This window comes from Canis lupus, chromosome 6 (genome assembly GCF_011100685.1).
Source record: "Canis lupus familiaris isolate Mischka breed German Shepherd chromosome 6, alternate assembly UU_Cfam_GSD_1.0, whole genome shotgun sequence".
NCBI lineage: Eukaryota > Metazoa > Chordata > Mammalia > Carnivora > Canidae > Canis > Canis lupus.
The window spans coordinates 12,109,812-12,124,675 of NC_049227.1; the positions used below are offsets into that span (position 1 = coordinate 12,109,812).

The 14,864-nt window shown below is 41.8% G+C and overlaps 1 protein-coding gene across 22 annotated transcripts in view; it reads right to left on the bottom strand.

Annotated features, from left to right (window-relative positions):
* ZNF12 (zinc finger protein 12) overlaps positions 1-14,864 on the bottom strand; it is a 43,361-nt gene that overhangs the window by 19,067 nt on the left and 9,430 nt on the right. For 6 of the 22 annotated variants that reach the window (XR_005360619.1, XM_038539509.1, XM_038539511.1 and 3 more), the window contains exon 3: positions 13,498-13,602. Coding sequence is in view for 17 of the 22 variants with exons in the window: in XM_038539509.1 (XP_038395437.1) it covers positions 13,498-13,602 (105 nt within the window). In the remaining 5 variants the exon portion in view is untranslated. Of the gene's footprint in view, positions 1-5,755; positions 7,345-7,552; positions 13,603-14,864 lie in introns of those variants that run through there. The other 16 variants (XR_005360618.1, XM_038539506.1, XM_038539507.1 and 13 more) reach the window with 9 other exon arrangements.

Genomic DNA, 14,864 nt, shown 5'->3' on the forward strand with positions numbered 1-14,864 from the left:
TAATGTAACACTAGAAGTCATGATTCTGATGTGGTACCAGATTTTGAAAATTGGCATAAGATGTGTCTGATGCTAATGATGCTTATTGTGGGAATATGAGGCCCTTGGAAGAGTATGGTGGCAGTGGCTACTTGACAGCACCAGATGCCTCAGGTACACCTGAGTAATCAAGGCTTTGGTATGTTGTACATAGCATACATATGTCATGTACGTTTGCCTTACATAGCGGGTATTGAAATGGGTGTCCATAGGAAGTATCTTCCCATAGCTTAATAATTATCATGACAGATTTCAGATTAAATGCCCCCAGTGTATGTTTGTATGTGTGTAGTACCGTATGCATTATGAGTGACATGTTTGACAAATTGAAATACTATATCCCAACATACTTTTAAGAAGAAAGGCAAAATACACACCACCGTAGGGCATGCTACTTTCTATGTAAGAGTTGAGAGGAAGTAATATACACATACCCACAATTGCTTATTTTTTGTAAAGAGAAATACTAGAAGGATAAACTACAAACTAATAAAAATGAGTTCCTATGGAGGCAGGAGTGAACATGGTGGAGTCAGGGATGGAAGCAAGATTTCTTTGGACATACCTTTTAATGAAAGTTTGACTTTTGAACAAATGTAAATTATTTATTTGTTCCAAGATAGAAAAATAAAGGCATTCTGAAATTGAAAACACATCAACTTTGTATCAAATTGGTAGCTAAACAGAGAAAATAATTGTTAAGAGAAACTTTTGAACACAGAATTATGACTATATGTCCTTAACAGGGTATGTTTAAGAACAAAGATCTGCAAAAAATTATGAACACCACTCATTAATTTTTTGTTAGTAATACTGGTGTTACTTTGGATCTAGTTTGTGTATATTGTAAGATAAAGCAAAATAAACTGTTAAAGTTAACCAGGAACCAAACTTCCATCTTAAGAGAAGATATGACCATAAAAATGAAAGAACTTACATAAAACTCTGCATAATAAGATACATGAACTGAAAGTATCAGTCATTTTTAAAAGTGTATATATGTCTTAGCTCTGTCCACTGAGGGTCTGGAAGCAGTTGCACCCCTTGTAGATGAGATTTGGCACCAACATGTCCCTCGAGGAACCAGGAGTCCTTGGAAAAACAGCTGCCTCTAGCTCTGGGTTCTGAAGTATCCAGGGTGAGGCTGGGACCTCTTGTGTCAAAAAAGCAAGACGTACTCAAAGATTAAGGGTCAAAGGTCCCAGAAGCTATCTTGGGGGGTTTCTCCCTGGCCAAATTTGATACTCTGATGGTCAGACAGACCTACTGTAATTGGCTCAACATTTGAATTTTTAAAAAATGTGTCCACATCAATGCAGAAAAAGAGAAAGGGGCTTGGGCTTATTTCTGCTGTTGGAGGCGAATCTTAACACAAGCTTCTTATTCTGTAATTAGAAGGAAAGAATTTTCACCCTGCCTTTTTAGTAGGAGCAGTTTCGGGAAGGCTGACTGTTATAGAAGTGTCAGCTAATAAATGTATAAGGAATGTTAGAATTTTAAAAATTGCTAACCCCTAGGACATCTAGGCAAAGATCGTCAGTGGATGCCAGGATCATTAGATGCAAAGGAAACAGTATTTGTGCAATGCCAGAGACTCTCCCACAGATATCTCCCTCACTGACCCTGGAAAATGTACACCTTCACAATGGAATGACTGCCCCACTTTCACCAGTGATAAAATGCAGCAGTCTCAACCGTGGTGACATCGTGTGCCTCTTGCGTGAGGTCTATGCGTTGCACTGTAGCATGCTCTTGCCAGAAAATACAAGAGAGGAAGAGGGGAACAACTTCAGTGGAGAAAACAATCAAATCCAGAATGTGGGGCATCCACCAAGACAGTTGGCCTGGTCTCTTCAGAAGATAGTGTCATTTTTTTTTTAAAGATTTTATTTATTTATTCATGAGAGAGAGAGAGAGAGAGAGAGAAAGGCAGAGGGAGAAGCAGCCTCCAAGCAGGGAGTCTGACATGGTTCTCGATCCCGGATCTCCAGGATCATGCCCTGGGCTGAAGGGGGCGCTAAACCGCTGAGCCACCCAGGGCTGCCCAATTAGTGTCATTTTAAAAAGAGGGAAAAGGCCAGCGGGACTCTTTCAATCCTGATATTAACAAGACATAATCAGATGCAGTGCATGATCCTTGATTGGATCCAAAAAACATCCAGCTCAGAAAGACACCATGTAGGTACTTTGGAGGCATTTGGAGGAATTTATTTTATTTTTTTATTTATGATAGTCACAGAGAGAGAGAGAGAGAGAGAGAGAGAGAGAGGCAGAGACACAGGCAGGAGGGAGAAGCAGGCTCCATGCACCGGGAGCCCAACGTGGGACTTCGATCCTGGGTCTCCAGGATTGCGCCCTGGGCCAAAGGCAGGCACTAAACCACTGCGCCACCCAGGGATCCCTATTTGGAGGAATTTAAATGTGGAATGGGTATTGGAAAATATTAGGGAATTAGAGTAATTGTCTTCAGTGTGATAATGGTTATGAATGTGAGTTTCTAGGACACTGCGCAGAACAGGTGAACTGTCACATCTGCAGCTGTGAAGTGGTTTGGGAAAAGAACGTGTACACAATTAAATGAAGCAAAAAAATAGGAAAACAAAATTTGAGCAAGTGTTGAGCACGGTTGTCAGCACATGGGTATTCACTCTTTCCTAACAGCTCTGACAACTGTTCAACAAAAGCACCTCACCTATTCTCTGCGTTTTTTGGGAATAAATAGTGATGACTGTTGTTACTGATCTCTTCAATAAAGCCAAATGCCTTAAAAAAAAGTGTCTTGGGCTTGCCTGGTTTAATGAACACACATTCATAAAGTGCAGAAGCAGGATCTAGCTGTTAGCAAGCGCTTAAAATAGAGTTGTGTACAGAAAACACCCTTCTCTTTCCAACTCCCGTTGGGATTGGTGAGGGTGCAGAGGCACGTGGTGCAGGCCGCGTGTGAGGAACCCAGCGGCCATGTGCACAGGCACATTGTCAGAGACTGCCCTGATCCTTGCTTCCTGCTGCAGACAGGTTGCTTATAGCGGGTTGGCAGCTCCCATCCCCTTCCTCCTTGATGTGGCCTGCTTATCTTCCCTAACCACGAGGTGTTTGGGACTGGAAGAAGGACCAGAAACTGAAGTATGCAGGTGGTTTTGGGGGGAAGGTTTTGTCATCAATAAAGAATCAGGAACAGAATGGCATTGTCCATCTGGATCCCCATTGATTGCATCTTGTGACTCAGGGCTGACAGGATAGTGAGCTGAGGGAGGGCAGGACCACGAGCAGGGACACTAATTGGTGGATTCTCCAGCTCAGAAGCTGCTGTGTACCAGGAAGACTGAGGTCATTATTAGCTTTTTTAGTTTACGCCTGTTGGAGTTGAGGTTTTTTGATTACTTGGAGCTATGAGGCATCCTAATGTATACAGAGGTATGCATTATTTTTTAATTCTGTAATTTGGAAGTGTTAGATACAGGAATTTGGGAGCAAGAATGATTTGAGAAAATGATTCAGTGACTGCTTTCTGCCCTGTGAATTTCCATGCCATGATGAAATCATGTTATTTCTGGTTTGAAAGAAGCAGGGCACAGGAAATTTCTTTTTACAACCCAGTTAAGTATTATTCTTTATGTGAGATGACTTTTTTAAAAGAAGATTTAGTTATTCATGAGAGACACAGAGAGAAAAGCAGAGACATAGGCAGAGGGAGAAGCAGACTCCCTGCAAGAAGCCCGATGTGGGACTCGATCTCAGACCCCAGGATCATGCCCTGAGCCAAAGGCAGATGCTCAACTGCTGACCCACCCAGGCATCCCAATAGGAGTTGAGTTTTAAAAATGGAATCATTCATTGATCTTTTCCCACTTTTTTCTTGATGTGACTGATTTTTATTTTAACGAAGTGTTAGTTGTCCTTACTCCACTGAATTAATCTTTTTGTCCCCGACTTGAAATACTATCTTTATCACAGACTAAATTATCATTTGCTTTCCTTTTTGTCTGTTTAGTGCTCGTCTCCACATTCTTCCAGAAAGGGAAGCTGATACTACAGAGCTGGCACATTCCCTGGTGGGCCAGTCACAGGACCCACCCTTTGGGCCCAGTTTAGCTGTTCCTGGGATGGACACTTAATCTGAGGCCAGTGGGGGTCCAGGGGAGCTCCTCCTAGGGCTTTTGGTAGACACGTAGCCCAACGGTTGCTGGTTTGAATGGCAGGGCTGCCAGCAGCTTGGTTATCTTGGGTTTTCTCCTGTTTGCAGGCAGTCCTGACTCGCAGCTTGGAATACTGATTCTAGGTATGTTTTCTGTTTTACTGACTTATTTTCTTTTTCTTTTTTAAAAGATACCCCCCTGGGGACCCCTATAGGATTTTTTAAGTAAATATTTTATTTATTTATTTATTCATGAGAGACACAAAGAGGCGGAGACATAGGCCGAGGGAGAAGCAGGCTCCATGCAGGAAGCTTGATGTGGGATTTGATCCCCAGACCCCAGGATCTCAACCTGAGCCAAAAGCAGATGCTCAACCACTGAGCCACCCAGATCCCCCCTTATTTTCTAATCATGCTGAACAAGATGTTTTCAATTACTGTTGCTTTACTATGTTTTTCCATGTATTGAAAAGCACATGTCTCTTCATTCTATTTTTTAAATCTTTCTTGGCTTTTCCCACATTAGTTCTTAGAGATAGTCTCCAGAGTGGACTTACCAGGCTCCTCTCCAAAGCCTCTGGGATTTTGCGTTTAGACCCAATCATCACCCACCAAGAGTGGCACACTCCTGACCTAGCTGGCTGGGACCAATCCCCAGTGACCAGAGACGAGGGATTCGTGGCGACAGAGGTCGGGTTCTCTTTCCTGTGACAGGAGCAGACCTTCTAGTTCCTTTACATCTCTTATTATTTGCTGAAACCTATACTGTTTAATGTTATAATGTGGCAACTCTGGAAACCAGATTCTCACCCTCTCCCAGAGTTTTTGTTGTTTTGTCGGTTCTTTTTATGTGCTTTTTGACTTTTTTGTTTCAGTAGTTATGTATTGTGCAGCCACTAAATTTTGTTCCATCAACCCAAGGGTTAGGTGTGTTTTGCCAGCTGGAGCTGAAAAAAGTATTTAAAAAAAGAGATAGGAGGGGGAAGAAAAAGAGAGGAAAAAATGACCAAGGATGGTCATTCCTTGCCCCAGCTTGCTACAGCCAGGATTTGTGCCTTTCCATGCTTGCAGCACAAACCATCTGGGAAGCTGCCCAGACCTGTGACTGAGTCCAGGAAACATGGGAAAGCCCATGCAGCCCTCCTACAGATGGTGGTCCAGCAGGTGAAACCCACCCTGAAACTGTTTGAGGTCTGTAACTCACCCCCTGGCCTCAGGACTTGGGACCGCAGGCTATTACCATGTGGCAGCTGATTGGAGGTGTGGGGGATGGCAGGTGGGCCATTTAAAGTCCCAGCTCTGGCTGCACAGCTGCCCCCCTCTCATCAAGTCTCCCCTAGTGGTTTTGAGTTTTGGACTAGATTCCAGAGTTTGGCAGAGGTTGCCAGCTCATTAGTTGTTCCTGCAGGGTGGGAGGATAGAGCCCTCCATTTCCCTTGTCTGCCACACCCATCAATTCTTGAGTACTTCCCTTTTACAAGTAAATGTTCTATGCTTTTAGTTTCCTGATCAGCCTTGGTTAAAGAGCTTTGGTTCCATTTGGTGAAGAGTAATATTTAGAAATAAAGATCTGAGCACGCATTTTTCTCAAGATAAAAATACGGCATATTTTATTAGGATTACTGCTGATTCTGCTAGAATTGTATTATAAAGGTTTTGAGTGGGCCGCCCTTAACTCTGCTTTCTTCCCATGACTTTCTTCTAGCCGTGTATGTACCACTAGGTTTGAGAGGAACACATCTGTCACAGTTTAGAAGTGACGGTAGTTCATTTTTGTTGGCTAATTCTGTATTAGTGTTGGATTAGCTGCCAAGATAGACAATTGCTATCTCACATACAATCCCAAACTAACAGGTGGTCCAGGGAGGTAGGATAGCCCCATTCCAGGTTGTTCTCCAGAGAATAGAGTCCTCTTAATCTTGGTACTTTCCCATTTCCTAGAGAGGAGTCACTAAGGTACAGAGAATTCATGGGTCACATTTGGAGTGCTGCCTCTTTGGCACAGCCTGTAAACCAAGAATGGGTTTTACATTTGTAAGTAATGTAATAATCACAATAATAGATCAAAATAATATTTTATGTGATGTGAAATTCAATGAAATTGAACTTTGTGTCCCATAAAGGTTTATTGGGACAGGTACATTCACTACAGAGGCAGGGCTGTTCCCACAAGCCTGAAGTGTTCTCACCTGGCATGTCAGCCAAATCCTGCCCTCAGGTGTTCTCCTTGTTCTCAGGGTAGAAGGTGGCTCAGCACCATGGTTCTGTCACAGCCAAGGAAGGGAGTACAAGGCAGTGGGAAATGACAGTTCTCTTTTAGGACTCAGAAGATGACAAATTACCCCACTCACACCCCCTCGACCTAAATTCAGTCCCTGGCCTCAGCTAGCTGATGCTGGGAAATCAGATCTGCAGTGGTGTGCCTGGCTGAAACTAGACGCAAGGGGGATCTCTCACAGAGGGAAGGAAGGTGGACACTGTGGAGTCCTGAGCAGTGCAGGTTGTCCCACTAAACGAGTCCTATGATGTGATGCAGATAACTTCAGGGTGGGCACTCCCTCATCCCAGGAAGAATGTTTAAAAGGATGTTTTAAATTAAAGTACAGAATGACCAACAAATGGAGCAACTACGACCATTTTACTGGAAGTTGCCTTGAGGTGAAGTTGCTAAAAAGGACACAGACATCATTTAGGCACCTAGGCTGCGAAACTCTGGCTGAAACTTAACAGCATAAAACACTGAGGATTTTTATTTCTCTGGTCCTTTAATTTTTGTGTGTTTTAATGTTTCTGGAGTCTTGGAGAATAGTGTTCATCATAACATTCAATTTAAAACATTGATTTTCAATATTGGCTTCTGCATGGAAACCATTCTTTACCTGATTCTTCATTCCAAACCCTGATTCTATTCTCTTTCCATTCACACTAGTCTGTATGACCTTGAGCACATTCCACAGCAGCCTGTGTAAGGAAATCTCACTCCATTTTTAAAAATTGTCTATCTTTTATCAAATGTGCTACCTCCAGATATGGCATATACTCCTAACTGCTGGATAGCACTCTACTTCTTGATCCGTGTTTTACTTACCTCTTCCTGTGACCTAGGCTATCTCGAAAACCTTGTTGACAAAATCATTCTGTATATACATCCACGTGTGTACAGAGTACCTCTGGGACAGAAAAGTGTATTAGTAGGGCCACTGTGTGGGAAGGCACACATGTGAATTTTAAAAGGTATTTCCAGGCCAGTTTACGCACTTCTACAGTATACAGATATTACCAATTACCGTTCATGTCACTATTGTTTCTGCCACTCTGAGCAGTGTAAGGGGTACTTTACTGGTTTAACTTGCCTATTTCTAATGATGGAGGATTCTAAGCCCTGCCCTTTTTTTTTTTTTTTTTTTAAGCCCTGCCCTTTTTTTTGCTACTTCGCTGGATATCCTCATGTATTCTAGTTATTAGTCTTTAGGTAAACCATTTTGCTTTACAGGCCCGAGACTTTTCTGTATCTTTCCACTTGGCAACACAAAAGCTCTTTTTAATTTCATTCTTTTTTAACTTGAGAAATTTTTAATTCATAATTTTCTTCCCATCCTATCTTAAGAACTCCAGGATACGGGTATTATGTCTACTGTGTTCTGAGTCTGTTTATCACATGCATCTCTTCTTCCTGGCATCCTGGGCAAACCACTTGCTGTTATCACACAATCCACTAACTGGTTTTTGGCTGTGTCCATGCCCTGTCCCCCACCTCTTTTAGAGTAACTGTTCTTACTTCATATAACCAATACACTTCTTTTGAAATCTGGATTTCTACATTCCATTAAGCTTGCCAGTTGTGCAGACGTGTGGTGCAGCTCTTAGTAAACTTATAGGTTTGCTTTTTCTAGCATTAATTTTCACTTGGGAATCTGCAAATCTCGGATGATATGACTAACAGGGTGATGGTCTAATCCCTCGTTCCTGTTCTTCAGGGTGGCTTCAGTAGACCTATGTATTACAGGAAAAAGCCCACCCCCAGCCACGAGGCACCCCCTTCCTGATGGATCCTCTGCTCTCAGGGCATGGTATCATCACCTAATGGTCCTCCTCCATCCAAAACAGAATGTGCCCACTTACTGTAATGACCTGGCTGTGGAGTGAGAAGAGGATGCTCCAGGCCAGCACTGTGCCTGTGTCTGTTGTGTCCACTCCTCATCTAGCTGATGCATCCTTTCTGTCTCATGAAGGCACCGTGCTGGGCAATAAGGTGCTTGGGATGCTACATTAAGAGCAGCAGAGTGTAGATCTCAATCCCAAGGTTCCCCAGCACCTGCTTCACCACTGTCTGGCTGCTCACACCTCATGCAGGAGCCCCTCCACTGTAGTCTCCTGGATGTGCAAACCACTCTTACTTCCATGGCAGCCCAAGTTGGGCTCTGGGAACAAGTCAATAGCCCATGTCAGTTCAGTCTGGCAGACATCACAGACTTTAAATTCAGGGAAGGGAAAAGCAATTTATCTGTGATGTAGTCACCTCTGTGATGAAAAGGATAAGGAATTTGCTTATTTACAGGCATTCTATAAAGTGGGCAGTATCTGGGCTGTAGTCATATGGATTATACAGCCTCCCTTGGGGAGCTTAACTGGACAGCCACCCAGGCACACAGCTATGGAATAAAGAGGGTGACTCTGGGATCTCTGAGAGGATAAGGCCTTGGTGTTATCGCCATAGCTTCAACTAGACCTATTTGATAAGTATGAATGAACCACTGTTTCACTGACTCAATGATACAAAAAATTGGGGGAATCTCACATGGCCACCTGCCAGAAGGGCTATTCCTTCTGCTGAGCCCTTGAAAACCCCTTTCAGAGTTCATCATCCATTCACACTTCAAATTATAAGGTGACTATATATAACGCACAAAAGCTCCCGCTCTGCCCCAATTCCACATTCAGTCCTTGCGCAGGATAGGAGACCTGACATCCTGCTAGTGCTCTTTCATGAACTCAGGCCTGTGCATCTTACACTCTTGCCAGGAACAGTTAAAAACTTTTCAAAAACTACATTCCATCAAATTTAAGACAAACCATTATTTTAAGTGCCTCTAGGGAAGAAGAAAAAAAATGTCACTATAGAAGAACATGCCACTGATTCCACTTTCAGAGATACAGAATGAAATTGCTGGTATCTTTGAAACTACAAACTAATCACATGACTACGTCATCAGATAGGCAGTTCAAGACCATTCCATGCACCAGGCCCTTTCCTGTGCAGGCACTCCGTAAGAGAAAAAGAATGTGGTGAATCATTTAAACTTTTAAAATATTTTACTTAAAATGCATACTGTGTATTTAAGCTATAATGACAAACTACTGTGGGAACTCTTTATAGGTATCATTTCAACAAATACACTATCAGTATATTTTCCTACACAAATCTATACAATCTACCAGACTTTTCATTCCTATTATATAGCATACTCACAATCAGCTAGAAGAATATGGAGGGAAAGTGCTGAGCAACAAAAACTGGTGCCACAAATGATCAGAATACATGAAAAATACGGCATTTCATCTCAGTGGGCAGGTGTCAATTATTCAAATATAGGCTATGGGGCTAATCACTGGAAAGCAAACGTCCTTACCTCCACACCATATATTATGAATTAACAGTGGAAAAATGATCCATGAATAAAAGAAATTAACCTAAACAAAATTTATGTCATGCATTGTAAAAAGGAAGGTATATCTGGCATTGTTATCAGGTTCTAAATATTCTTAGGTCAATGATGTAACCATTCAAGGAAACATACACATTTAATTGTTTCAAGTTGACTGGTAGTGCCCCGACTATTTACATCAAAATTTACAGAAAATTAGATCAACCTCTCTATCAGTACTTCTAAATAAATGATTTACCTAAAGTCCACTTCTCAATTGCATAATTCCTACAAAGGTATAACTTTGTATCTTCAGCTATCTGCTAACAGAGCAACCTAAATCAACCTGCTCCAAGGTAAATTTCATCTCCTACAGAAGCGACAGTCCAGAAGCAGAGGAGCCACAGAGGAGCCACAGCTGGTTCAGCGGCTCAACATCATTCAGGTCCCAGTCCTCCCAGTCTTTCTGCTCTGCCATGTTTAAATTATAATTCATTGTTGAAAGACACAGCCAGGCATCACATGCAATGAAGGCAATGTTCAACAGAAGACTCTGCTTAACTCTGCAGGATTCATTATTTGAACCTTTCAGAAATAACCTGTCAGCTATCTCCTTTATCTGCATAGAACTGGGTCCTGTGACCATTCTAAACCAATTGCTGGCAATGAAAAAGGATTATCATTATTAACTGAAACCTGTCAGGATTTCCCCCCATTCCATGAGGAGAAATGGACACCCAAACTCCGCCAGCAAACAATAAAGAGTGAGTAACCAGGATCACTCAACAGTGTCTGCCAAAAACCCATATGAAGAGTTCTTCATTCATTTACATAGGAATAGAGCACAATTTTTAAAAACACTATCGTTATAAAAAAAAATACAGATAATTCCTAAGTTACATAGTATGTGTGCTCTGCACACTTAATGTAAGCATCCAAATAAAACAACAGATGGAGAAAAAAAAACCTGATACAAATGGAAATATTTTAAGTACTTAAATATTTTAAGTAAATATAACTGATAGAGTACAGTAAATACTATAGGTGCTTCTTAGACTACTGGAAATATCTGGCAGTAACATCTTAAAATTATCTATGCGCTTTTCTACCATATGCATAGATTTCTAACTCTTGCTGACTCAGATACAGCTGAACATGTTCTAAAGACATTGGCTTCTTCACAGAAGACTTAGTTCATTAACAACAATCAAAGACATTTATGAACTCCAGGCGAGAGTACAAGAAGCAGCATACTTTATACTATCAGATGTTAGTTCAGGGGCAGTGAATATCAGGATCCTAACATGGTAGAGCTATTTAAAATGGGTTACCTTACCATGTATTACAAATTATTCTAATAAGGATACAATGACTTTTCAAACATGATTCAAACTGAACATACATTTCATGTAGCATCCTAAAAAGCAAGCAAAGAAACTGAAGACCCCTCAAAAATGTTAAGTCCTACATTCCCAGGAAGCACTCCCATGTGAGTGTAAGGTTGCTATGCTGTGGTCTTGATTACTATCAGGTGGTTTTACAGCTTCTATTTACATAAGTATCTTTATCTTCTGTATTTTTGTTTTCAAGAAGCTTAGTACTACATCAGAAGCATAACATTTTGTAATTTCCAAAGGAGTACATTTTCCACCTTCCTTAAAATGGAGAGATTTTTCCCTTGGCATGAATTCCCTGATATGTAAAACAGTTTGAGTCCACGGTGAAGTGCATACACATTCTAAATACATATAAATTTTTACTCCTGTATAGTTTGTTATCCAACAAGTCCTGTGGTCTTGGTACAGTTGGGGTTTCTACCCTGTGAACTTTCAGGCTTCAAGTCTAACACAAAGGCTTGTGCAGATCACCCGTGTAAGCTCTGATGTGGGTCAGCAGGAGTTGCCCACTCACCACATGGAAAGGTTCTCTGACTTCAGAGAAGCCTCCCCACATCCAGTACATTCACATTCCCTCTCCTGTGAATCCGCTGATGGCTATTGAAGGCTGATTTGTGATAGAATTTTTTCCCACACTCGTTACATTCGTAGGGCTTCTCTCCTGAATGAGTCCTATAGTGTACAGTGAGGTATGACATCCGAGAGAAGGCTTTTCCACATTCATTACATTCAAAGGGCTTCTCTCCCGAATGGATCCGATGGTGGATGGTGAGATAGGACATCTGAGAGAAGAACTTCCCACATTCGTAACACTCATAAGCTTTCTCTCCTGTGTGTGTCCTCTGATGTCTGTTAAGGGCTGAATTCTGGCAGAAGGTTTTCCCACACTCATTACATTCATAGGGTTTCTCTCCTGAATGAATTCGATGGTGTATGGTGAGGTACGACATCTGAGAGAAGAACTTCCCACATATATAACATTCGTAGGGCTTTTCTCCTTTATGTATTCTCCGATGTCTGCAAAGGGCTGAGTTCTGGTAAAAGGTCTTCCCACACTCATTACATTCGTAGGGTTTCACTCCTGAATGAGTTCTGTGGTGTATAGTGAGGTACGACAGCTGAGAGAAGAGCTTTCCACACTCGGTACATTCGTATGGTTTCTCTCCGGTGTGCACTCGCTGGTGTCTCATGAGGGCTGAATTCAGGTAGAAGGTTTTCCCACACTCATTACATTCGTAGGGCTTCTCTCCTGAATGAGTCCTGTAGTGTACAGTGAGATAGGATAACCGCGAGAAGAATTTCCCACACTCATTACATTCGTAGGGCTTCTCTCCGGTGTGTGTCCTCTGATGTGTGGTGAGAGTAGACTTGCGGCAGAAGCACTTCCCACATTCGTTACACTTGTAGAGCTTCACACCTGTGTGAATTTTCTGATGGTCATTAAGTGCGGACTTCTGGGAGAAGGTTTTTCCACAGTCATGACAAACATAGGGTCTCTCTCCTGAATGTGTTCTCTGGTGTTGTGTGAGGTGCGTCTTCTGACAAAAGGATTTTCCACAGTAACTACATTCATAGGGCTTCTCTCCTGAGTGAGTTCTCTGATGTTGAATGAGGTGTAACTTCTGGTAGAAGGTTTTCCCACATTCGTTACATTCATAGGGTTTCTCCCCTGTGTGTGTGCGCTGATGGACAGTGAGGGTCCCCTTCTGGCAGAAGGATTTCCCACACTGATTACATTCATAAGGTTTCTCTCCTGTGTGAGTCCTCTGATGTATGATAAACTTTGACTTTTTACAGAAGGATTTCCCACATGCACTGCATTCAAAGGGCTTCAATTCCATATGAGACCTCTGGTGTGCGCTGAGGTTGGACATTTGCAGAAAGGCTATTTCAGATTCATTCCATTTATAGGGCTTCTCCTCCATGTGATTAACAAAAACTGTATCCTTTTGAAAGGCTTTCTGGCATTCAATATATTCAAAGGGTTTCTCCAAAATATGAATGTTCTGATAAATACTTTCTTCATTTAGACTATAAGCTTCCCCATTTTGATTAAATTCATAAGATTCATCTCCTGGATGAGTTTTCTCAAGTTTAACATGGGGAAGTGGTTTCCCACATGCACTACATTCATCAGGCTTTATGCTTGCATAGCTGCCATCACTACTAATATATTCAGAAACAGATTTCAAACTCTTTTCACACGAGTCACATTTATAGGACATTTTTCTTGAAGGAATGGGGTTCGTTTCCACATTAAAAGTCTTACCAAGAACATTACCTCTCTCTTCAATCAGGGTTTTGCTGTTGAAGGATACAGCTTGCTTTGAATATTTCCCTTCATTTTCCTGGACTCTTTCTACCAGATCATCGGCTTTCCAGACTTCTAAAAAGAGGCAAAATTAACATAATTTTATATATCTTCCTACATAAGATATGGAAGGTGACTTACAGGCAAGCATTTCATTTTGGTGTAAATGTGAGCTCCATGGACTCACTGCAAGTGTACCTCTTTCCCCTATTGTTATGGTTTATAATAAACACACACATATAATAAACACGCACGCATGTGCATATACACACATACTTCTGAGGTAAGGAAAGGGAAAAACACAAGCACATTTGATCTTTGCTACTTTGTAAGATTTTGTTCAAAACTGGATACAAACAGTAAAATATAAACACAGCAGTTACAGGGAAAGGAAGGACAGTAGATGCATAGCTGACAGGCAGCAAACGGGGTGAATGAAGGGTGACAAGGAGCACTGCCAAGGAGGAGTGGTGCACAGGCGCCTCAGAGGCATCAGGTGTGGAGGAGGGGACCAGCACTGGGCACTATACCGCTCTGCAGCAAGTTGGAAGAAACAACTATAGTCTCAGGCACCATCACCTTTTACTGAGATTTTGTGGCAACATTCTCACTGGCCTAGGTCATTCCAAACTATTTTGCCCAGATTCCACACAGTAGGGCCAAATCAGCTTCTACCCAAACCCATGTTTAGAGTAGCAGCCGTGTGGCCAGGACTCTAGCTAATTGTGGTTCTATGTCACTTGGGAAGAGAGCCCCGGGAACTCTGTATCTCCAACAGGAAGAATAAAATAGACCAGAGCATAACAGCTCTTCAGAAGTTTAAGGTTTTGTAAATACTCTATTGATGTTATGATTTAAACTGACCTCATTCAGACTATGAACTTTACCTGTTTCTATCTGGACATGTATTCTGGCTGGGTGACCTGGGGAGAGTCCTTATGTCACCTGTGGCTCAGGATCACCCACAGGTGACATGGAGACAATGGTACCTAAGTTATATGGTTGCTGTTGGATTACGCCAATTCATAATGTGCTCAGATCAGCATGTGGCACAAAACACATGCTCAGTAATGCAGCAACTGTTTTTCCCATTTTCAATCTCCTGGCAATTTCCTTAAACTAGTCTTGCCTCTGATACACTGGTGTCACTTAATTCTGACTGTGAACAGACTTCACCACTCCTGATTTTCATTTAGTTTCATTTTCACTTACAAACCTTAAAAATCAGATTCCCCAAATTGCTATTTTTACTTATCTTACAAGATTTTAGACAAACTTGACTGTTATACTTGCTTTCATCCACATCAAATGAAACTGTACTGTGTCCTCCCAAGGAT